Consider the following 25265-nt stretch of genomic DNA (forward strand, 5'->3'; position numbering starts at 1 on the left):
CCTAATATTTGTGACTGTAATTTACATTTTAACACTAGGCCAACTAGGCCAACACTACCGGTCAAAAGTTTTAAACACCTACTCATTCGAGGGTTTTTCTTAATTTTTACTATTTTCTACATTGTATAATAATAGTGAAGACATCAAAACTATGAATTAACACATATGGAATCATGTAGTAACCAAAAAAGTGTTAAACAAATCAAAATATATTTTATATTTGAGAGCCACCCTTTGGCTTGATGACAGCTTTGCACACTCTTGGCATTCTCTAAACTAGCTTCATGAGATAGTCATCTTGTCACACCCTGACCTTAGAGAGCCTTTTTATGTCTCTATTTTGGTTTGGTCAGGGTGTGATTTGGGGTGGGCATTCTATGTTTTGTTTTTCTCCGATTTTGTATTTCCATGGTTCTCAATCTGGGACAGCTGTCTATCATTGTCTCTGATTGGGAACCATACTTAGGTAGCCCTTTTCCCTCCTTTCTTTGTGGGCAGTTAACTTTGTTTGTGGCACATAGCCCTAAGCTTCACGGTTGTTTTGTATTGTTTATTGGCGTCATCCTAATAAAAAGGAATATGTACGCTGACAACGCTGCGCTTTGGTCCTCTTCATTCGACGGCCGTGACACATCTGTAATGCATTTCAATTAACAGGTGTGCCTTGTTAAAAGTTAATTTGTGGAATTTCTTTCCTTCTTAATGTGTTTGAGCCTATCAGTTGTGTTGTGACAAGGTAGAGGGGGTATACAGAAGATAGCCATATTTGGTAAAATACCAAGTCCATATTATGGCAAGAACAGCTCATATAAGCAAAGAGAAACGAGTCCATCATAAAGAAAGACCCTTGAATGAGTAGGTGTTCTAAAACTTTTGACCGGTAGTGTATATCGTAGACCAAGGGGATCAACACATTTTTGCGCAAACAAATCAACAAAAACCCAATCATCAGAACTGTCAGTCCTGTTTCTCTCATCAGAGACAGATCAAATGAGAATGAGAATTATTAGACAACAATCATCAGGCAGATCAGCCATCATTGCATTATGTTAAACCAATCAAGCCTGGTCACCATCCAACTGGTTAAAGGCATATCTATCTTCAATGGTTGAATGACTTACAGTAGGCCTATACCCACATAAACAATACTACAGTTTACTATAGAATACTACAGTACTTACTATAGAATTATGTAGTATACTGTAGAATACTATAATGCTATCATGTTGATCATGTGTAGTGCTTAGTATATCATTTTGTAGTACACTCTAAAAATTAGGGGTTCAACAAGGATTCTTCTAAGATCCTCAAAGTTCTTTGAAGAACCTTAGGGTTCTTGGCACTGAAAATAGCCCCCAAAAGGTTCTTCCAAGAAGCCCATAGGAGGTGGGGTTCATCGAGGAACCTCCTTACTTGGTGGGGGTTCTTGCAGGAACCTAACTGCCCAACTGAAACATTTGGATTTGAATTTGAAAGGACAGCAGTTGAAGGCATTTAACTGAAAAATGTAAGTTTGTCCCTTGTATGATCTAAATTGACATTGTTTTATGATGATACCATCTTTTTTATTTTTTATTTTTTATTTAACCTTTCATTAACTAGGCAAGTCAGTTAAGAACAAATTCTTATTTACAATGACAGCCTACACCGGCCCAACCCGGACGAAGCTGGGCCAATTGTGCGACGCCCTATGGGACTCCCAATCACGGCCGGATGTGATGCAGCCTGGATCTATCTTTTCATATTTGTGCAAGTCTTTCTAAAACAGATTCAATGGATATTAATCAAAATAGAGGTAAGAATATGTAGGCTATAAGAATATGTTGAAGGCTAGCTGTATTGGGTGTAGATGACTGAACAGCTAGCTCACTTTTGTGTCTGTAGGTATACATACAAGGAGGCATACAAAGCTATGTCAACTGCTATTGGTATATTATGCAGATCACATTTACTATCCTCCTCCCTTACCTCTTCAATTAATATCAAATAAACCTCCATAAACATTATGGACAGGATATGTGTATGAAAACCATTATAAAAACATATTTTTCCATTCACATTCACCACAAAAACCAAAGTATGAATACTGTCATGTGTTTTATTAATCATCTGTATAATTCAATATTTTGGGATTCACAGACTTCACCCTTCCTACACCTCTGATGAATATAACAGGATACCTGCTCGATCACCATACACTGTAAAATCATTCTGTCTATGGATACAGAGAACATGAACACAATAACATCAACACACCAGAGGATATATCTATTGGACTTGGGGCTTTGTTGGGAGTTTACCCCATATTTGGATTTCTAAATTCTGCTTTACCACTAAAATCATAATAAACACTGAGAACTAAAATAGGGTTATTGTTGTTATTGTTATGCATATTATTATCATTAATAATAATAACTTAGTTCAAAAATAAACCCCAAAAGGTTCTTCAAAAGGTTCTTTGAGGATCCATTAAAAGGGGTTCTTTGAAGAACTTATATGGCTTCCCCCACAGTTTTAATTTGAATAACCCCTCAAGGATACTCCAGGAATCTTTTCTTTTTAGAGTGTATACTGTAGAATACTTTAGTATATATTACAGTATTATCCACACAAAAAACAACATATTTTTGGGGGGATAACTATAGTAAATACTACAGTATTTAATTTGCATACAATACCAGTGAAACGTTTGGATACACCAACTCATTCAAGGGTTTTTATTTATTTTCAATTTTCTACATTGTAGAATAATAGTGAAGACACTAAAACTATGAAATAACACATGTGGAATCAAGTAGTAACCCAAAAAGTGTTAAACAAATCAAAATATATTTGATATTTGATATTCTTCAAGTAGCCACCCTTTGCTCTGCACACTCTTGGCATTCTCTCAACCTGGAATGCATTTCAATTAACAGGTGTGCCTTGTTAAAAGTTAATTTGTGGAATTTCTTTCCTTTGTAATGCATTTGAGCCAATCAGTTGAGTTGTGACAAGGTAGGGGTGGTATACAGAAGATAGGCCTATTTGGTAAAAAGTCCAGATTTACCTCTGCTGCAGAAGATATGTTCATTATAGTTAACTGCACCTCAGATTGCAGCCCAAATAAATGCTTCACTGAGTTCAAGTAACAGATACATCTCAACATCAACTGTTCAGAGGAGACTGCGTGAATCAGGCCTTCATGGTCAAATTGTTGCAAAGAATCCACTTCTAAACTACACCAATATAAGAAGACACTTGCTCGGATCAAGAAACACGAGCAATGGACATTAGACCGGTGGAAATCTGTCCTTTGGTCTGATGAGTCCAAATTTGAGATTGTTGGTTCCAACCGCAGTGTCTTTGTGGGACCTCCTTCAAGACTGTTGGAAAAGCATTCCTCATGAAGCTGGTTGAGAGAATACCAAGAGTGTGCAAAGCTGTCATCAAGGCAAAGGGTGGCTACTTTGAAGAACCTCAAATATAAAATCTATTTAGATTTGTTTAACACTTTTTTGGTTTCTACATGATTCCGTGTGTTATTTCATAGTTTTGATGTCTTCACTATTATTTACACAATGTAGAAAATACTGTATTCCTATTCCACTCTCCCTTATATCCCAATTTGTGCCACCCATAAGTGAGAAACCTACACGCTAAGTATAGACCATATTGTGTTCCCTACAGGTTATAGAAAAGAGCAGAAGTGCTGAACTCTCCGTTCAGAACCCAGTGTCACCTCTCTACCTACAGATTATGGAACATTTGCACTTTTAGTATTTCTCCAGTAGGTTTCCTCAAGGAGAAAGCCCTCCACTTCTAAGTTAAAGAGAATAAAGCAAAAACACTTCAGTAATGTCCCCAAAAACACTACAGTAAATACTAAAGTAAACTACAATCTGCAAAAACGCTACAGTAATTACTATAGTATAAGCAAAAACAATTTTACTACAGTATTTATACTATAGTATACTGTAAATACTACAGTAAAGTCTGCAAAAATACTACTGTGAATACTATGCTATTCCTACCATAGTATAAACTATAATATTTGTTTCATGTGGGTAGCATCAACAGGACAGATCATGGAATGTATGAAGTGATACTATAATTTGATATTACCAAATACACGAGAATGGGTGTTATTGGAAGAGTTAATGATATTCCTATTATTTTCATTCCATGGGTAGAGCCGAGGAGTAGGAGGAAAATATTTAATGTTAAAGGAAGTGAATATACAATGTTATTTGAGAATACATGATGAATTCTCAGGATGAAGTAATGAGCTCTCTCTCTCACACACACACACACACACACACACTAATACACAGATGGGGCTATATTGAGAGCAGGGTTGGGCGGGCTCAATTCGGAAGTAAACTAACAGTTACAAATCAATAATTGAAAAAAGGGCATTTATTTTCAATGACTTCTCAATGAACTGTAAAGTAGAGGCTATTTATTTAAAACCTTTTTTCATTTCTGAATTTCAAATTCAAATCACTGAATTAAATTCGAATTGAGCACAACCCTGATTGAGAGAGGAGGTGAGGACAGTAAGGATGTGATTGTGTGTGGTGGGGGGGCTCTCCAGACTCACTGGAGCCAGCGGGTAATGGCCTCATTCAGGCCGATTGAGACATCTTAATTTCTGCAGTTGTGAAAACTGAAGGAGGGAGGGAAGAAGGGAGGGAAGGATGTGTTCTTTGATCCTGAGCTGAGTGAGTTGTAAATGAGGAGGTATGCCCTGCATAAATACTGACTCTATAGCTGAGACTAAGATCATTACTCCATTTATCAGGACAATCACCCACTGAGAGAGAACACACTCACACACACACACTCTTCACTGGACCCAGCTCTGAGAACTTTGTCTGCATTTCTGGAACCTGAAGGATAAGATGCATTAGATTCTATCCATCCAAAAGAACACGTTTTTCCAACCTAACAACAGGATTTTGGTTAATTTTGTTGGATATTTCCATCATCCAACCATGAGGGGACATTTCTCCATTGAGTGGCTGGCCCAGAGTAGTCGGACATCGGGCAGCACGAGCCCCTCGCCTCCCTCCTCTTCCTGGACATCCGTTGCGGCTGGACCCACCAGCACCTCTGGGACCCACCCTGAGAGCTTGCCTGGGTTCTACTGCCGACCGAGACCTAAGAATCAAGAGAACCAGACAGAGAACCAGGTGAGGAGAGGACACGGGCTCATCCTACACAGCAATCCCAGCCTGGAAGGCTCTGAGACAGCTAAGAGTAGCCCCCTCCACCACAAGCACCAAGGTAGGTTCACTCTCCCTCAAATCAACTCAGGATCTGAGTTTACATGGGAACCATACATTCATTGAAATAGTGTGTCTGTTGTTTCTGGGTGTGTTTTGAGCTATGTGTTGACTGAATTAACAGAATTCTTTAGAAATAGCTACATCTGATTTTGCTCTTATAGTGCTGAAAGCGCTATAGTTAGGACTCACTTCAGACTGAGTTGATGTCTGGAGACATGGTTGTGTTTGAAAGGTTCAGAGAACACAAAAGTTTTGGAAACCACTATGATATAGCATATGGATCGATTTGAATTCTCTTCTCCCTCTTTCTTCAGTAGTGGCTGAGACTGACTTCATTAGTGGAACAGAGGGGGAAACGTCAGGGTACGAGAGTGAGGGCGGGCGCTCCCTCACCCCAACCACCCCCCTGGATGGCTCATCTTCTCCCCCTACGGGGAGGCGGCCACGTACAGCCTACACAGCGGAGCAGATCAACAGTCTGGAGAGGGCCTTCAAGAGGAACGCTTACCTAGGAACTCGGGACAAGGTCGAGCTCTGCAAGAAACTCAACCTCTCAGACAAACAGGTAGGCAATGCAGAGACACAAATACATATAGGGACTCTATTGCAATGGTTATCAAAGGTTTATTTGATCGCTGTCTTAAACGCCTGTCTGTTTCTCCTCAGATCCGTAACTGGTTCCAGAACAGGCGTATGAGGATGAAGAGGATGGTCCAGGACGCTCTTGCCCAAGCGTGCCAGGCTAAAGTAGCCTCTCACCTGCTGCACTACCCCGAGCTACATGTCTACCACCCTGGCCCCTACCACGCAGAAGCAGAGGGGGGCGCTGCCACCCCATACCTCCACCCACACTACAGCTCATCCACAGCCAGTCCAGCCCTACCCAGCCTCCCCCTGGACTCTTTCTACCAGTACTCCAGCCTCCCAGGCCTGGTGATGCCCACTACTGTGTCCTACCAGCCTTACACTCACCAGTATTAAAACTTTTGGATGATATCTCAATAGTCTAAAGTTGTTTTAAGGCAACTACTTTAGACTAGCGAACAGACGCATCCCAATACATTTTCACTTGCTTCCACTTCTCATGTAATGTATTGACTACAGAAAAAGCTGGTTAAATCAGTGGTGAAATTGTGAATTTCTCCACTCAGGGTAGAGAGCAATAATGAATGTGTTTCTGCTCTCCTTTTGTCATGCTGTAAATTCTATTTAAGTATAAAATTGTTAATAGTTTTATTGTATCGGTTTTAAGGCATGTGGCAGCTGTATAAAAGTGTGGATAAAATGAACGTTTGTTTTCAATTGCATTATAAATCAGTTCATCCACTTGATTTATATATTTGTAAGTATTGTGTGAAAATAAAATAAAAAACATAATCCCATTGCCTGAAAATTGACCGTTTTTGTTGTAGAATAATTTCAAACACCTCAATAGCTCCAACCAGTTTACAATTGGCCACCTAGTGCCCAACAAAGAACCTGCTATACTGTGTGGATGAGTCAGTACGCAGCTAATGCACACAATCCATAAAAGAGAGAAAGATAGTCCACACATGAATTTGTTGTGAAAATGTAATAATTTTTCAAAACAAACGATACACCCAAATCTATTTCATTGGGCTCCTGAGTGGCGCAGCAGTCTAAGGCACTGCATCTCAGTGCAAAAAAATCCCTACGGTCACTGGTTTGAATCCAGGCTGTATCACATCCAGCTGTGATTGGGAGTCCCATAGGGCGGTGCACAATTGGCCCAGCGTTGTCCGGGTTTGGCTATCATTGTAAATAAGAGTTTGTTCTTAACTGGCTTGCCTAGTTAAATAAAAATCTGTCCAATTTCCCCCCCCCCAACAAAGTCACAACCTTCTGTCTCCACCGAATACAATTAAATAATCTCAGAACTACTGTATCTCTGAAGTTAAGCCAGGTCAAAGCTAAATAAGAAATCATATGATGACTAAAATAACAGACACAGGTTGTTTAAAAGAGTTTTAAACTTTGTAAGTATAAAACACTTTTGGAGCAAAATCCAATCAACGCAAATTTTTTCAGAACATGACAAGAACTTCAGCATTTGTTGGTCTATGTACAAGTTTCTTGTCAGAAAAAAAACATCTAAACTTCACTAAACACCCCACCTTCCACCTTTAAAACAGTACAAACCAACACATACCTCAGACTACACATCTCCCTCGAAAGACTACAACTACGGTTACAAAATTACTCAAACAAATACGCAAAACAAAATCAATATGGCTCCCCTTTTCCTTCCTGACTTGCCTAGTTAAATAAATAAAATAAAATTCCTGGTGGTGTGAGGTCACTTCCTCTATGCAGTCTTCTGCTGGCCCTTCTTTCCAATCAGAGACTTGTGGATGTGAGGAATTACACCTGCAGGAGGGAGAGAAAGGGACATTATGAATGTGTGATGCTATTGCTACACATTGGTAGGCGAAGAGGTGTTTGCCCCCATGTAATGTAAAACACTGAGTTCCTGGAAGACCAATACATGAATCCAATCCAAGAGGTTAAAACTCACCTCCTCCAGCGATGGTGGCCTTGATGAGTGAGTCCAATTCCTCATCTCCGCGGATGGCCAACTGTAAGTGACGCGGAGTGATACGCTTCACCTTCAGATCCTTGGAGGCATTCCCTGCCAACTCCAACACCTGAGAGTGACACAACATTAGTCTCAGTCTTTGCCCATTAGGGTAGAGTTGGAGTAAAAACCTGCTTGATTGACCTCCATCAGAGCCCTCAATGAGCCTCCTTAAAAAAAAAGATATATATATATGGTTAAATAAAAACATCTCACCTCAGCCGTGAGGTACTCCAAGATGGCGGCGCTGTATACTGCTGCGGTGGCTCCCACTCTGCCGTGGCTGGTGGTCCGGGTCTTCAGGTGTCTGTGGATACGACCTACCGGGAACTACAACACACACAGTCAGAAATGCTCTAGGTAGAAGTTGCCCATTTATCTGTGTTGCAGGATTCACTTGTGACTGATACAACAGAGAAAACCTGGGGAAAAGAGATGTAGGTACATGCCTGGAGTCCAGCCCTTTGGGAGCGAGACACAGACTTCGCCTTGGCTTTGCCACTGTCCTTTCCAGCTTTTCCTCCTGCCTGGAAAGTGACAACGAGATTCAGTGAAATGGCTGATGCATGAATGTGATTAAATGTGTTTTCTTTGACTTTTTTTCTTCTCAACGCGATTTATAACTGTGGCCAAGCTGAACAAGATGGTGTAGGTGCACAAAAGAAAAATGATTAATACACTAAAAATCTCCAATTTATTTTTGTAGCCTAGTGGTTAAGAGCATTGGGCCAGTAACCAGAAGGTCTCTGGTTCGAATCCTCTTGAGCAAGGCACTTAATAATTGTTCCAGTAAGTCGCTCTGTATAAGAGCGTCTGCCAAATGACTAGCTAAAATGTAAATGTAACTTCAAGCAAACCGAAGGCACATGCAACTGGTCATTACAGTAATCCGATTCATCACACACACACTTCTCTCCACCAACTGAAAGATAAAGGACCATTTCCGATTCATAACGTTAGCTATGTAACTGGCACTGTCATTTGAGTTCTCGCTAAGACAATTCACTACAATTTTGAAAACAAAAAAAAGCCTAAATATGCCTTTCTATAGCTAACTACAATACAAATACGACGGAAGAATGGTTTAGGTATCACGCTAAAACTGAAATATATATTGGTACATTTGTAGCTTGCTACCACAGCAGGTAGTGCTAACGTTACTGTAGTTAGCTAACAGTGCTAAGGCAAGGAGAAGGTAACTAACGTTAGTTACCGTAGCTAGGTACTTCAATAAACAATCCAAACTTTGCGAAAATCTTGGAATATTACATCAGAAAGAGACGGGACTTAACGTATATTAGATACATATGTTTGAAAAAGCATGAGAAGCAAGTCGGTTGTAAGCCAGGTGGCGTAAATGTAGCTAGATGGCACTCTTTCGTTAGTTTTCGAATGTTCGTCGACGTCCTATTTCGCACGCATCAAGCTTGCAATCGTGAATTCTAGTTACTCTTACTAGCCAGTTTAGCATATCAGTGCTAAAATGTAATGACATTTACGATCAGCTGTCCTATAATACAGACAACGTACATAAAATATATATTTTTAAACTCGTTACCATGTCGCCGTTGAGTTTTCCCTGTTGTATTTCCAAACCGAGAAAAACAATAAACCCGATGAAGAACAAAAAAGGCAAGCAAATGAATGAGGAGAGCTTTCAGAGCCAACCAATAGAGTCTCTGTTTATTGGTTCGAACAGTCTCTTCAACCAATTGCAATAGTGTTTGTACAGTGTATACTCATCTCTGCAACTGGATTGGACGCTTTGTGATAGTATAAATGCCAGAGAAATAGCACTACTGCAGTCCGTGCTATTCGTGATGCTTAGGGCGTCCCTACTGTTCTTAATATAATAATATACACTATATATACAAAAGTATGTGGACACCCCTTCAAATTAGTGGATTTGGCTATTTCAGCCAAACCCGTTGCTGACAGGTGTATAGATTCGAGCACACAGCCATTCAATGGTACCGTCTTGGCATGTCACCTTTCCAACAAGTGAGTTTGTCAAATTTCTGCCCTGCTAGTGTAACAGTTTAACTTTAGTCTGTCCCCTCGCCCCGCCCCGGGCGCGAACCGGAGACCCTCTGCACACATCAACAACAGTCACCCACGAAGCATCGTTACCCATCGCTCCACAAAAGCCACGGTCCTTGCAGAGCAAGGGGAACCACTACTTCAAGGTCTCAGAGCAAGTGACGTCACCAATTGAAAGGCTATTGGCGCGCACCACCGCTAACTAGCTAGCCATTTCACATCCGTTACACTAGAGCTGCCCTGGTCAACTGTAAGTGCTGTTATTGTGAAGTGGAATCGTCTAGGAGCAACAGCGGCTCATCTGCGAAGTGGGACCACCGAGTGCTGAAGCGCATAGCTAGTAAAAATCTTCTATCCTTGGTTGCAACACTCACAACTGAGTTCCAAACTGCACACAAGGCTAAGATCACCATGCACAATGCCAAGAGTCAGCTGGAGTGGTGTAAAGCTCGCTGCCATTGGACCCTGGAGCAGTGGAAACGAGTTCTCTGGAGTGATGAATCTCACTTCACCATCTGGCAGTCCGACGGACGAATCTGGGTTTGGCGGATGCCAGGAGAATGCTACCTGCCCGAACAGTGCCAACTGTAAAGTTTGGTGGAGGAGGAATAATGGTCTGGGGCTGCTTTTCACAGTTCGGGCTAGGCCCCTTAGTTCCAGGAAGGGAAATCTTAATGCTTCAGCATACAATGACATTCTAGACAATTATGTGCTTCAACTTTGTGGCAACAGTTTGGGGAAGGCTCTTTCCTGTTTCAGCATGACAATGCCCCCGTGCACAAAGCGAGATCCATACAGAAATGTTTTTTTCGAGATCGATGTGGATGAACTTGACTGGCCTGCACAGAGCCCTGACCTCAACCCCATCGAACACCTTTGGGATGAATTGGAACGCCTAATTGCCCAACATCAGTGCCCAACCTCACTAATGCCCTTGTGGCTGAATGGAAGCAAGTCCCCACAGCAATGTTCCAACAACTAGTGGAAAGCCTTCCCAGACGAGTGGAGGCTGTTATAGCAGCAAAGGGGGGACCAACTCCATATTAATGCCCATGATTTTGGAATGAGATGTTCGATGAGCAGGTGCCCACATACTTTTGGTCATGTAGTGTAGCTCAGTGGTCCCTACCCCATTGAAGTTAGTCAGTCTGGTAGGCCTACAGTAGTGTAGAATTACATGTAAATTAAGATGAAATAACAAAAAGTATTTTGCATGGACAAGTTTAAACTACATAATCCATATAAATGAGTTTATATGAATTGTGAGAGATAATGTCTTACATTGTTTAGTCTTCTTTTCCAGTGATATTCAGAATGAGTATGCCACATTTGTACTTAGGTTTTTAAATGAATAATGATGGGATTTATATTGTGCTTTTCCAGATGCTCATAGCGTTACATTGTATGAAGAAAACTCCCTTCAGCCACCACACTACCAATAAATCTGACCTCCCTGAATCCTATGTCACTCTATTCCCCTCTCACTTGTTCACCTTTGATGCTGCCAAACCCAGGTTAAATACTTGAGCACTGTAATTTAGTTTGGCTGACACAATAGAAACAATAGAAATATGACAAAAGTCCCAAAAGTGCAAACTCCAAGCTAGTAAATTTAGTGCCCATCAACTAGTCTACTTTACAGTATTTGATATCTATTTGACCCAGGTAATCTGCCAGTAGATTGAAAGCCCTGGACCTTGATGTTTGCAACCTGTGTGATAGGTGAGCAGGCTAGGCACTCTGTCGGCTGCTCTCCTTTCACCTGGGGCATATTCAGGAGGATGCAACGTTAGAAAAATGGTCTACTCTAATATTATCTAGTTGAAGAATCATGAATCACTTGAACATGGGTCTCTGATTCAGAGGCAATCACTTTACCAAAGATTGCTACACTATATACCCAAAGAGAAGCAGATTCCTCTATCTGAACTTTCTGTAGCACATTTTTTTTAACCTTTATTTAACTAGGCAAGTCAGTTAAGAACAAATTCTTATTTTCAATGACGGCCTAGGAACAGCGGGTTAACTGCCTTGTTCAGGGGAAGTACGACAGATTTTTACCTTGTCAGCTCAGGGATTCAATCTTGCAACCTTTCAGTTACTAGTCCAATGCTCTAACCACGAGGATACCTGCCACCTCCATAATGCCCTCCTTGGAAAGCACCTGGATCTGCTCTCTTCCTTGTGAGAGAAGCCCATTCCAGTCAGGACTCCTCAGTGGTGGAACGAATCTCCCCCTGCTGTCGGTGCAGCTTTGGTGAGCTGGGATTTGAAATGGGTTGGAACTGGATTGGTGGGCATAACAAATCAGGGCACCTCAGTAGGAAATTAAATATCCATGTGGTTTGAGCACCCCTATGATTCTTAAACTGCATAAAAGACGAGGCAGACAACATCTGAAGGGGGAACAGATTTTAACACAACACAGGGGGAAAAAACTGGATTAAATGTATTTTTTAAAACTGGGCCCTGGGTTCGCGTCTCAAACAATCCATCACTGAATTCGCTGCACTGGTGTCAGAAGTGCGATAGTGAAGGAGGGGTTTATAGTGTAGCGATCTTTGGTAAGGTGCTTGCCGCTGAATCAGAACCCCTCTGAATTCGCTACAACACTGTCTGACTGATTGATGGGATGATTGGTGTGATGGGCACCACTGTGGTGGAATTAATAGCAACATCAAATATTCACATGCATATCTGGGTGACAGGGAAAATATTAGGAGTCACATGGCTAAGTATTTTAGAACCATAGTAGCCTACTTGAGAAATTACGTTCGTGAAAAGGTGCAAGGTTAAATGTATTCATCTCAGTGTAAATGAGTGCTCTTTTGTGACATTGTAAAATTACTGTCACCGTACAGTATAACTGTAACAGTTATGACATAAGGAGTTGCTTTTATTACTGCTTTTATGTATGTAGTATTTCCCAGTCTAGAATTTAACGCTTGCCCAGTTTGCCTTAAATGACATAGCAACTGCAGAGAAAAGGATCCGCTACAATTTATTGGCACTCCATAGTAAAAAATTTGTAACAATATTGTGGCCCGTTGATTGGACGGTGATGTTGTCCACGATATTACGTCAACAGAACCTACATCTAAACCAATGACATGTAGGAATGTTAAGACGTAGGCGTGATAGGCAGCGGAAAACAACCAATGAGAAAACAAACTCGCTGAACCTGGCGTGATTGGCAGACCCAAGGCCAATGTGGGAGCGCTCGGGGAGGGTTTTGGTGGTCACCATGAAGGGGGTGTGCACGCGGAGAATGAGATACTCACAAGAGGGAGAAGCTGGCTGGCGGTGCTGAAGATGGCGGATGGTGACAGTGGGAGCGAGCGCGGTGGTGGCAGCAGCGGCGGAGGGGGAGGTGGAAGCGGGTACCAGCCCTTCCAGAGAGAGCAGGAGACACAGGAGCTGGCGTCCAAGCGGCTGGACATCCAGAACAAGCGCTTCTACCTGGATGTCAAGCAGAACAACAAGGGCAGGTTCATCAAAATTGCCGAGGTGGGGGCCGGGGGCTCCAAAAGTCGCCTGACCCTGTCCATGTCAGTTGCGGCGGAGTTTCGCGATTACCTGGGAGATTTCATAGAGCACTACGCCCAACTGGGGCCTAGCAGCCCGGAGCAGATCGCACAGTCCTCTGTCGGAGAGGACGGTGGGCCCAGGCGAGCCCTGAAGAGCGAGTTCTTGGTCCGGGAGAACCGTAAATACTACCTCGATCTGAAGGAGAACCAGCGGGGGAGGTTCTTGCGGATCCGACAGACCGTCAACCGAGGGCCCGGGTTCGGAGTAGGTGGGCCGGGAGGAGGCATGCAGGCCGGCCAGACCATAGCCCTTCCGGCCCAAGGCTTAATAGAGTTTAGAGACGCCCTTGCAAAGCTTATAGATGATTATGGTGGAGACGACGAGGAATTGGCCCGTGGAACGGCGGTTGGGGGCAATGGGGAGCTTCCTGAGGGCACATCCATCATGGTGGACTCTAAACGGTTCTTTTTCGACGTCGGGTCAAACAAATACGGCGTGTTCCTGCGAGTGAGCGAGGTCAAACCGAGCTACAGGAACTCAATCACCATCCCGTTCAAAGCATGGGGAAAGTTCGGAGGTGCTTTCAGCCGGTACGCCGAGGAAATGAAAGAGATCCAGGAGCGACAGCGGGATAAAATGTACGAGAGGAAAGAGGAGTCGGAGGGAGAGGAGGTGGATGATGACTGATTAGTTGAAACAGCTGATAGAGTTCAGTTCACACAGTGAGATTTGCAATATTATATGTGGCAGAAATTACAGATTTAAGTGCATGACGAATCGAACTTTAATACAAAAAAAATATCGTGGCGTAAAAAGTACGTTTGAAATGGGAACCATTATTGATGTATTATTAAAACCTGGAGTTTAATGAAAGTTATGGGGCAAAGAGTGTCTAAATGAGAACTTTCTCATGGGTTAAAAAAATAAATGAAATTATGTTTTGTAAAAAAAGAAAGAAATATCCCCAAAACCAGCAACTTGGTTTTCATAACAATATAAGAAGCCAATGAAATCTTTATAATGTTTCCTTTAAAATATAGATATATATTTAAGAGTAAGGAGTTGAATCCATTAATGCAGCTATTATTTCCATTGCTCCTTGTAAGGAGAGAACCAGCATCCATTGTATCCCTGTTCTAGCTCTCTCCTATGTGGCAGTGTGTGTTACCTTTACAAGTTAGTGAAAGTGGTAGAAAGGAAAGTCTACAACTGTCATCTTTCTGGAGGTTTATATTTGGTGTGTTAATTGATGGGGGGGTCGGGGGGGAAGCTATATAACATTGGCTGTGCCATAGCAGGGCCTTTAACAGACAATTATGATGAGAAACGTTACGGAGAGAAGAACTGTATCTGCAGGCTTATCTGAAGGCCTCTGAGACTAAATTGTACACTTGTGCTAACGTAGTTAGCTCACAGTGTCATGTCACCCTCCAAACAAATACTGTAGGCCTCAACATGGCGGATGAGTGAATGCTTTTGTTGTTTTTACATATAAATGCCTGGCAATATTTACAAGGTCTGTTTCATGGGACTTATTTTATTTGAAAGTAACTTCTTTTATCTTGTCAGATGGGAGCAGAGCAGTATGTCACCTCCCACAACAATGTGGCCTGGTATCAAGAGAGTGGCAGGCCTGTTAACCAATCGGCAACAAGAAAGGACAGTCTCTTCCTACTGTCCCACAGGAGCCTGCTTCCCAGTTCAGAACAGATAGTGCATATATTATGCCAAAATGTTGACATTTTTTGTACGTTTGGTCTTCTGCAAGGGTTTTTTCGGGCTGTTTGTGCACATTTCTTCTCTCGAATGCAAGCCGGAGAAAGTCGGTAGCCCCTTTTGACAGATTGGACAACAGTAGGGATTTTTCAATGAAGTGATTGTTTTCATTCAACGAGAGACTTAATCGTTTTAATGGGGGAACATTTTTTTTTGAGAAATACTGCACCAAATGTCTTAGATGTAAAAACATCTAAATGAATGACATAGTGTGCACGAACAGCTGAAAAACCCTTGCCATAGGCCAAAACGAACAAAAACATCAATTTCGTCATAATATATGCGCAACCTGTTTTGGATGGGAAGCATGCGGACGCCTTTACCCACACACCACCGGAGCCTTCTGATATGGCCATTGGAATTGATCACTGGGTGAAATCCAGAGGAGCTGCTACTACTACTGTTACAAGCCAGCCAAGAGTGTGTAGGGCATCAATGATAAGGTACCAGCACTCTGTCTCAGAGCCCAGGCATCAACACTCTGTCTCAGAGCCCAGGCATCAACACTCTGTCTCAGAGCCCAGGCATCAACACTCTGTCTCAGAGCCCAGGCATCAACACTCTGTCTCAGAGCCCAGGCATCAGCACTCTGTCTCAGAGCCCAGGCATCAACACTCTGTCTCAGAGCCCAGGCATCAACACTCTGTCTCAGAGCCCAGGCATCAGCACTCTGTCTCAGAGCCCAGGCATCAACACTCTGTCTCAGAGCCCAGGCATCAACACTCTGTCTCAGAGCCCAGGCATCAACACTCTGTCTCAGAGCCCAGGCATCAGCACTCTGTCTCAGAGCCCAGGCATCAACACTCTGTCTCAGAGCCCAGGCATCAACACTCTGTCTCAGAGCCCAGGCATCAACACTCTGTCTCAGAGCCCAGGCATCAACACTCTGTCTCAGAGCCCAGGCATCAACACTCTGTCTCAGAGCCCAGGCATCAACACTCTGTCTCAGAGCCCAGGCATCAACACTCTGTCTCAGAGCCCAGGCATCAACACTCTGTCTCAGAGCCCAGGCATCAACACTCTGTCTCAGAGCCCAGGCATCAACACTCTGTCTCAGAGCCCAGGCATCAGCACTCTGTCTCAGAGCCCAGGCATCAGCACACTGTCTCAGAGCCCAGGCATCAGCACTCTGTCTCAGAGCCCAGGCATCAACACTCTGTCTCAGAGCCCAGGCATCAACACTCTGTCTCAGAGCCCAGGCATCAACACTCTGTCTCAGAGCCCAGGCATCAGCACTGCCACATCACCTCACTACGCCTCTGGACAGTAACAACTGGATAAATGGTTTCCTTTTTATTTAGAAAGATAACTATATTGAAAGAAAATGATGCTTATAAGTGAGATGATTTAAAAAAAAAAAAACTAGCATACAATATTTTTTACCTTACCTCAAAATACCTTAAAGAAAAGGAAAAGTATATGAATTATAGAAGTATAACGCAGGCTTATGAAACAATAGCTGGGATGCGACCGAATTGTCCGTGTTTTTTTCTTTGTTTATTCTCACTTTCATTTGTTGGTTTTCTCCCAGAGAGTGAAATAAATAACACTTCTGTGATAAAAAAAAAAATATTAATGCAACAGATATTGTGATTGTATACTTTAGAAGACTCTCTCTTTCTCTCCCCTCTTCCCTCCTCCCCACTCCAACACAACCAGTAGCTGCTGAAAGGGCGTTACATAGTTCTCCATTTTCACTTACTCTTCTCAGGTTGAAACGGGCAGACACTTCGTCCTCTCAAGTGTTCCTTTAAGTATTAGTTATTAGGCTCCTACACATCTATCGAACTACAGCCAGTTGAAATAATTGGCACAGTGTGTAGTCCCAGTTGGTCTCTGTTTATCATAGTTGTTCCCGATTTAACATGTGGAATCAGCCAAGGGCAATTGGTCTGAGATGGGGGGGGGACTGCCCAACGCATCACTGGTAGTTTGTTGGCTGTGGACTAGTTGGATAGACGTGTAGGAGCCTTCATATGACACATTCTAAACTCCAAGCTTGAAGTTGCCTTCAGTTTAACTTGTGCCATTAATAATGTTGCCTGTTGTCATCAAGGCAATTAGGTTTTATTTTTGTAATTGGAAAAGACTACTAAATAGTGTACTGTAAGTACATGGAAAAGCAAACTCGGGCTCCCGATTGGCGCAGCGGTCTAAGGCACTGCATCTCAGTGCAAGAGGCGTCACTACAGTCCCTGGTTCGTATCCAGGCTGTATCACATTCGGCCGTGATTTGGAGTCCCATAGGGCGGCGCACAATTGGCCCAGCGTTGTCCGGGTTATGGTTTGGCCGGGGTAGACCGTCATTGTAAATAAGAATTTGTTCTGAACTGACTTGCCTAGTTAAATAAAAGTTAAATCAAAACAAATAAAAAAGTACTGCCTGACATTCATGGCTCAATTGAGTTAGGCATTTAACTTACCTAGTAATCCAATTGCTTTACGATGCTAAGAATGTGCGTGTGGATTCTTTGCCACTTTTTGTTGTTGCACTTTGAGATACCAAACACAATGTTATGTATTAGTCTCACAGCCAATTTAGTGAAGATGTGGTCTCCAGTCTTCTCCCCAGCAGAATCACAGTAGTGGCACAGCAGCTGTCGTAGACATGTGCTCTGCTGTTGTACCATATCAATACCCTCTTCTTTTCATCAGTCGCTAAGAGCTCTAAGGAAAACAGACTCACATCTCCAGCCTAAACATTCACCTCAACACAACACAAGGTACATGTAGCAATAGGAATTATAATGCATATCTAAATAAATGTGTGTTTGAGATAGGTCTGCACTGATGCTAGGATCATTATCAACAGCAAAGTATCTGTAGATTTGTATAATCTATGTATCTTGAACCAGTATGCCTCCATCAGACCCAATTAAACGAGGGATTACATGCTTGAGTAGTCCTTAACCACAGGTCTTGGATCAGAGTGTAGCATTATATAGAGCTATTCCCTTCCATCTCATATTGCTCAAATGCCCAGCAAACCTGGTTTTTAAAAAAACAGATAAAGCAACAACTCACAGCACAACGCCTCTCCCCTATTTGACATAGATAGTTTGTGTGTATGTATTGATAAGTAAGCTTTGCATGCCGTTTTTAAACGCATGTAGTTCTGTCCTTGAGCTGTCCTTGTCTACTAATGTCCTGTATTATGTCATATTTTGTGTGGACCCCAGGAAGAGTAGCTGCTGCTTTCGCAAACAGCTAATGGGGATTGTAATAAAATACCAAAATACCAACCTTTACCATTCTGGGGGGGGGGGGGGAAAGAATATCTGACCCAATATCTGAGGTTAGGGGTGACTTCTACCTACAACATGTGGCGTGGTGAAAGTATGTGCCATGTCGGCTAAGGAGAGGAGGGTGAGCTCTGTCATGTGAAGCAGGAGGAAGACTATAGTAGGGGTAACCTGACTCCCCCTCCACTGCATTGGTCTCTTCCTCTGTTCTCTGGGCCTATCATGTCTCGCGCCCTCTTTGTACATCTCTTTACTCTCTCTCTCTCACACATGCACTGCTTCTTTTTCTTCCTTCTTCCTCACACTGCTTCTTACCCTTCTCTATCTCTCTCTCTTTCTCTGTTTGTAAATCTGGAGTGAGAGCAGCTGTTGGAGCATCTGTGCACGTCTGTGTGTGTGTGTGTGTGTGCTGACAGGGCAACGTGTGCTATTTTAATGTGGGAGGCCTGGACAGACAAACATTCCTCCCGTCCTGCCTAGGAATCAGCTGTGCCATTAGATCCTGAGTGCCTTGACACACACGTGCATGATACATACATAACCACACACACACACACACTCCCTCACATTCTCTAACACACGTTCTCACAAGGGTTTGATTGTGTCAAAGCCTGCTCACACAATCCCAATTACAGACAAACATCCAGAGACAAGGAGCCTGGCTGAACAGGACCGGAACAGATGCTCAGTGTCTCAGAGTGTGTGCACACACACACACACACACACACACACACACACACACACACACACACACACACACACACACACACACACACACACACACACACACACACACACACACACACACACACACACACACACACACACACAACCACACACACACACACACACACACACACACACACACACACACACACACACACACACACACACACACACACACACACACACACACACACACACACAGCGCTGTATACCTCACCCCAGATCATCCTACTAGACCGGTTATTTATATTAACCTTTCTGTCTGGTCTAAGCAGATGTGATGGTTCGAGGAGAGAAGTTCAACATGGTCAACTGCAAGGCCTGCCTGCTCTACCGGCTGTTAGTGCTCTGGTGTATTGTATTGTGGGGTGTGTGTTGGTTGTGTAGCAGTTGGTGAGTCACTGAGGGAGTTGATGGTGTGTCGTGTTGGTAGTAAGTGTGTTTTTTCCCAGGCAGGCTGGATAGATAGAGCCTAATCAGAGAAGGCAGCGTTTGGCCTGTGGATCAACTGAAAGAGTGACACAGCACGCACATAGCTGTCGGGACACCTCCCCTCCTCTCTTCCACCCTTTTCTCCCCTCCTCTTCCTCTCTCTTCTCCTGTCCTCTGTCAAACTGTTTCTGTGAAGCAGAGCAGGGAAGTTAACTGGCTCACTGAGTTTGTCATTACTCACACGATTCTGGTGTGTGTGTGTGAGAGAGAGGGGGGGGGGGTTGTGGATGATTCTGGAAAAACACTTTCCCCGTTGAGGATGATAACGTGTTCTACTACTACTACTACCTGCCTGCTGTGCAGTATGGGTCAGTATCTCCGTTACTCCTTTAGGCTGTGTAAGCTATGATACGGACCAGGATAAAGTTCCCCCATTGACACTTATGAGGTCAGTTTTATGTCCAAATTGCTCCTAGTCCCCCCTACCCCGTTCCCCACACACACATGCCCTTATTAGCAAACGGAGGAGGGTGGGGTAGAGGGTGAGGAGGGGGATGAGAGGGAGAGAGTGAGAAGGAGGAAGAAGGAGAGAAGAGTGGAGGGTTAGCTCCATATACCATGTGTCAGTGTGTGGACAGATCGACAGGAAGGAGCTCTCACACATAGAAGAAAGGACCAATGGGCTGCTGGGCTCTCCACTAATCAGATTCCCCCTGTGACAAATTTGACTTCCGTCTCTCTAAACTGAGAGGAGGATTTGCCCTTAGAAATAAATCTATGGGCAGTTTTGCATTATAAGTTGTCCCCTGGGCACAGATCTAGGATCAGCTTACCCTCCACAAATCCTGAACATAATAATTATGGGGGACCGTAACACTGACCTTAGATCACTGTCTAGGGGCAACGTCATCCTACTGTCCTACTACAATTTCTGTCCTGACTGACCCCCTCTGTTCCTCACAGACAGCCTTGACCTAAACCTCCCTTCCCCCCCAACGTCACACACACCTTCTCTTCTTCAAGCAAATCAAATCAAATCAAATTTTATTAGTCACATACACATGGTTAGCAGATGTTAATGCGAGTGTAGCGAAATGCTTGTGCTTCTAGTTCCGACAATGCAGTAATAACAACAAGTAATCTAACCTAACAATTCCACAACTACTACCTTATACACACAAGTGTAAAGGGATAAAGAATATGTACATAAAGATATATGAATGAGTGATGGTACAGAACGGCATAGGCAAGATGCAGTAGATGGTATAGAGTACGGTATATACATATGAGATGAGTACTGTAGGGTATGTAAACATAAAGTGGCATAGTTTAAAGTGGCTAGTGGTACATGTATTACATAAAGATGGCAAGATGCAGTAGATGATATAGAGTACAGTATATACATATACATATGAGATGGGTAATGTAGGGTATGTAAACATTATATTAAGTGGCATTGTTTAAAGTGGCTAGTGGTACATTTTTACATAATTTCCATCAATTCCCATTTTTAAAGTGGCTGGAGTTGAGTCAGTATGTTGGCAGCGGCCGCTAAATGTTAGTGGTGGCTGTTTAACAGTCTGATGGCCTTGAGATAGAAGCTGTTTTTCAGTCTCTCGGTCCCTGCTTTGATGCACCTGTACTGACCTCGCCTTCTGGATGATAGCGGGGTGAACAGGCAGTGGCTTGGGTGGTTGTTGTCCTTGATGATCTTTATGGCCTTCCTGTGACATCGGGTGGTGTAGGTGTCCTGGAGGGCAGGTAGTTTGCCCCCGGTGATGCGTTCTGCAGAGAGCCTTACGGTTGTGGGCGGAGCAGTTGCCGTACCAGGCGGTGATACAGCCCGACAGGATGCTCTCGATTGTGCATCTGTAGAAGTTTGTGAGTGCTTTTGGTGACAAGCCGAATTTCTTCAGCCTCCTGAGGTTGAAGAGGCGCTGCTGCGCCTTCTTCACAACGCTGTCTGTGTGGGTGGACCAATTCAGTTTGTCCGTGATGTGTACACCGAGGAACTTAAAACTTTCCACCTTCTCCACTACTGACCCGTCGATGTGGATAGGGGGGTGCTCCCTCTGCTGTTTCCTGAAGTCCACAATCATCTCCTTTGTTTTGTTGACGTTGAGTGTGAGGTTATTTTCCTGACACCACACTCCGAGGGCCCTCACCTCCTCCCTGTAGGCCGTCTCGTCGTTGTTGGTAATCAAGCCTACCACTGTAGTGTCATCCGCAAACTTGATGATTGAGTTGGAGGCGTGCATGGCCACGCAGTCGTGGGTGAACAGGGAGTACAGGAGAGGGCTCAGAACGCACCCTTGTGGGGCCCCAGTGTTGAGGATCAGCGGGGTGGAGATGTTGTTACCTACCCTCACCACCTGGGGGCGGCCCGTCAGGAAGTCCAGGACCCAGTTGCACAGGGCGGGGTCGAGACCCAGGGTCTCGAGCTTGATGACGAGTTTGGAGGGTACTATGGTGTTAAATGCTGAGCTGTAGTCGATGAACAGCATTCTCACATAGGTATTCCTCTTGTCCAGATGGGTTAGGGCAGTGTGCAGTGTGGTTGCGATTGCGTCGTCTGTGGACCTATTGGGTCGGTAAGCAAATTGGAGTGGGTCTAGGGTGTCCGGTAGGGTGGAGGTGATATGGTCCTTGACTAGTCTCTCAAAGCACTTCATGATGACGGAAGTGAGTGCTACGGGGCGGTAGTCGTTTAGCTCAGTTACCTTAGCTTTCTTGGGAACAGGAACAATGGTGGCCCTCTTGAAGCATGTGGGAACAGCAGACTGGGATAAGGATTGATTGAATATGTCCGTAAACACACCAGCCAGCTGGTCTGCGCATGCTCTGAGGACGCGGCTGGGAATGCCGTCTGGGCCTGCAGCCTTGCGAGGGTTAACACGTTTAAATGTTTTACTCACCTCGGCTGCAGTGAAGGAGAGCCCGCAGGTTTTGGTAGCGGGCCGTGTCAGTGGCACTGTATTGTCCTCAAAGCGGGCAAAAAAGTTATTTAGCCTGTCTGGGAGCAAGACATCCTGGTCCGCGACGGGGCTGGTTTTCTTTTTGTAATCCGTGATAGACTGTAGACCCTGCCACATACCTCTTGTGTCTGAGCTGTTGCACGGGATAAGTGTGTGTGTGTGTAAGAGAGAGAGAACACAAACTATACATACCTCGCCCTAAACATCAGTGCCAAAGGTAACTTCCACAAAGCTGTGTACGATCTGAGAGACAAGGCAAGAAGGGCCTTCTACGCCATCAAAAGGAAATCAAATTTGACATACCAATTAGGATCTGGCTAAAAATACTTGAATCAGTTATAGCACCCATTGCCCTTTATGGTTGTGAGGTCTGGGGTCCACTCACCAACCAAGAATTCACAAAATGGGACAAACACCAAATTAAGAGTCTGCATGCAGAATTCTGCAAAAATATCCTTGGTGTACAACGTCAAACACCAAATAATGTATGCAGAGCAGAATTAGGTCAATACCTGCTAATTATCCAGAAAAGAGATGTTAAATTCTACAACCAACCAATAAAGCCATCACCTACAGAGAGCCCCAGGACAGCAACACAATTAAACCCAACAAAATCATGAGAAAACAAAAAGATAGGCCGAACAGGCTCCCATTAACATCGACAGGGCTGTAGTGGAGCGGGTAGAGAGTTTCAAGTTCCTTGGTGTCCACATCACCAACGAACTATCATGGTCCAAACACACCAAGACAGTCGTGAAGAGGGCACGACAACACCTTTCCCCTCTCAGGAGACTGAAAAGATTTGTCAGGGGTCCCCAGATCCTCAAAAAGTTTTACAGCTGCACCATCGAGAGCCTCCTGACCGGTTGCATCCCCGCCTGGTACGGCAACTGCTCGGCATCTGACCGTAAGGCGCTACAGAGGGTAGTGCGTACGGCCCAGTACATCACTGGGGCCAAGCTTCCTGCCATCCAGGACTTGTATACTAGGCAGTGTCAGAGGAAAGCGCCAAAAAATGGTCAGACTCCAGTCACCCAAGTCATAGACTGTTCTTTCTGCTACCGCACTAGGACCAAAAGGCTCCTTAACAGCTTCTACCCCCAAGCCATAAGACTGCTGAACAATTAATTAAATGACCACTGGACTATTTACATTGACAACCACCCCCCCATTTGTTTTTTACAATGCTGCTACTCGCTGTCTATTATCTATAGTCACTTCACCCCTACCTACATGTACACATTGACTCGGTACCGGTACCCCCTGTATATAGCCTCGTTATTGTTATTTTTGTGATACTTTTTATTATTTTTTACTTTCGTTTATTTGGTAAACATTTTCTTAACTCTTTCTTGAATTGCACTATTGGGCTTGTAAGTAAGCATTTCACGGTAAGGTCTACCTACACCTGTTGTATTCGGCGCATGTGACAAATATTGAGTTGATATGATTTGAGATAGATACTTGACACATTGGAAAGAATTAACAAGACATCAGAGCAAACTAGAATGCTATTTGGCCTTAAACAGCTTTGACTATGTACAGACTCAGTGAGCATAGCCTTGCTATTGAGAGAGGCCGCCGTAGACAGACCTGGCTCTCAAGAAAAGACAGGCTATGTGCAGACTGCCCACAAAATGGAGGGCCCCCACATGCCCCCTAGACACTACAACAACATAACCAACAAAAACAGGTCACAACTCCTGCAGCTCTGTCGAACGCTGGGTATGAACATAGTCAATGGTAGGCTTCGAGGGGACTCCTACGGTAGGTACACCTATAGCTCATCTCTTGGCAGTAGTACTGTAGACGACTTTATCACTGACCTCAACCCAGAGTCTCTTAGAGCGTTCACAGTCAGTCCACTGACACCCTTATCAGATCACAGCAAAATCCCACTCTACTTGAACAGAGCTATGCTCAGTCATGAGGCATCAAAGCCAAAGGAACTGAATAATATTAAGAAATTCTAAAGATGGAAGGAAAGTAGTGTTAGGAAAACAATTAGGCAACAACAAATTCAATACCTTCTAGACAATTTCCTGGACCAAATGTTTCACTGTAATAGTGAAGGTGTGGACTTGGCAGTAGAAAACCTAAACAGTATATTTGAACTCTCAGCTTCCCCATCAAATCTGAAAATGTCAAGCAGACAACCTAAGAAAATTAACAACCATGACAAATGGTTTGATGAAGAAGGCAAAAACCTAAGGACATTTGGAAACCTATCCAAACAAAAACATAGAGACCCAGAAAACCTGAGCCTTCACTATGGTGAATAACTAAAACAATACAGAAATATACACCACGGAAAAAAGAAGGAACAGCACAACAGAAATCAGCTCAATGTAATTGAAGAATCCATAGCATCTGACCACTTCTGGGAAAATTGGAAAACTCTAAACAAACAACAACACGAAGAGTTATCTAAAAGAAAATTGACTCAATTTGGCATGAGGGCCTGCTGTACAAATTGATGGAAAGTAGTGTTGGGTGGAAAACATACAACATTATGAAATCCCTGTACACAAACAACAAGTGTGCGGTTAAAATAGGCAGAAAACACACATTTCTTTCCACAGGGCCAGTGGGTGAGACAGGGATGCAGCTTATGCCCCACCCTCTTCAACATATATATCAACAAATTGGCAAGGGCACTAGAACAGACTGCAGCACCCGG

General features: G+C 43.6%; 3 protein-coding genes and 1 non-coding gene across 4 annotated transcripts; 3 read left to right on the top strand and 1 right to left on the bottom strand.

Annotated features, from left to right (window-relative positions):
• The first annotated feature begins 3741 nt into the window (after positions 1 to 3741).
• LOC139552896 (U7 small nuclear RNA) lies at positions 3742 to 3796 on the top strand. The gene has a single exon (XR_011670557.1). It is a non-coding gene; the product is annotated as a U7 small nuclear RNA (small nuclear RNA).
• A 1180-nt stretch (positions 3797 to 4976) lies between these two features.
• On the top strand, positions 4977 to 6251 carry LOC139551683 (homeobox protein vex1-like). Its single transcript, XM_071362958.1, has 3 exons — positions 4977 to 5268; positions 5585 to 5835; positions 5937 to 6251. Exons 1-3 carry the CDS (start codon positions 4977 to 4979, stop codon positions 6249 to 6251), a joined length of 858 nt encoding a protein of 285 aa, XP_071219059.1.
• A 992-nt stretch (positions 6252 to 7243) lies between these two features.
• LOC139551739 (histone H2A.V-like) lies at positions 7244 to 9696 on the bottom strand. The gene is made up of 5 exons (XM_071363048.1): positions 9425 to 9696; positions 8316 to 8393; positions 8083 to 8196; positions 7807 to 7936; positions 7244 to 7658 (listed from the first exon to the last, which is right to left on the bottom strand). The coding sequence occupies exons 1-5, from the start codon at positions 9425 to 9427 to the stop codon at positions 7597 to 7599; spliced, it is 387 nt and encodes a 128-aa protein (XP_071219149.1). The 5' UTR covers positions 9428 to 9696; the 3' UTR covers positions 7244 to 7596.
• Positions 9697 to 13170: 3474 nt separating this feature from the next.
• Positions 13171 to 16791, top strand: LOC139551734 (transcriptional regulator protein Pur-beta-like). The gene is made up of 2 exons (XM_071363041.1): positions 13171 to 14072; positions 15004 to 16791. Exons 1-2 carry the CDS (start codon positions 13219 to 13221, stop codon positions 15146 to 15148), a joined length of 999 nt encoding a protein of 332 aa, XP_071219142.1. The 5' UTR covers positions 13171 to 13218; the 3' UTR covers positions 15149 to 16791.
• The last annotated feature ends 8474 nt before the right edge of the window (positions 16792 to 25265 follow it).

Source organism: Salvelinus alpinus, chromosome 24 (assembly GCF_045679555.1).
Source record: "Salvelinus alpinus chromosome 24, SLU_Salpinus.1, whole genome shotgun sequence".
In the NCBI taxonomy this organism is placed as follows: domain Eukaryota; kingdom Metazoa; phylum Chordata; class Actinopteri; order Salmoniformes; family Salmonidae; genus Salvelinus; species Salvelinus alpinus.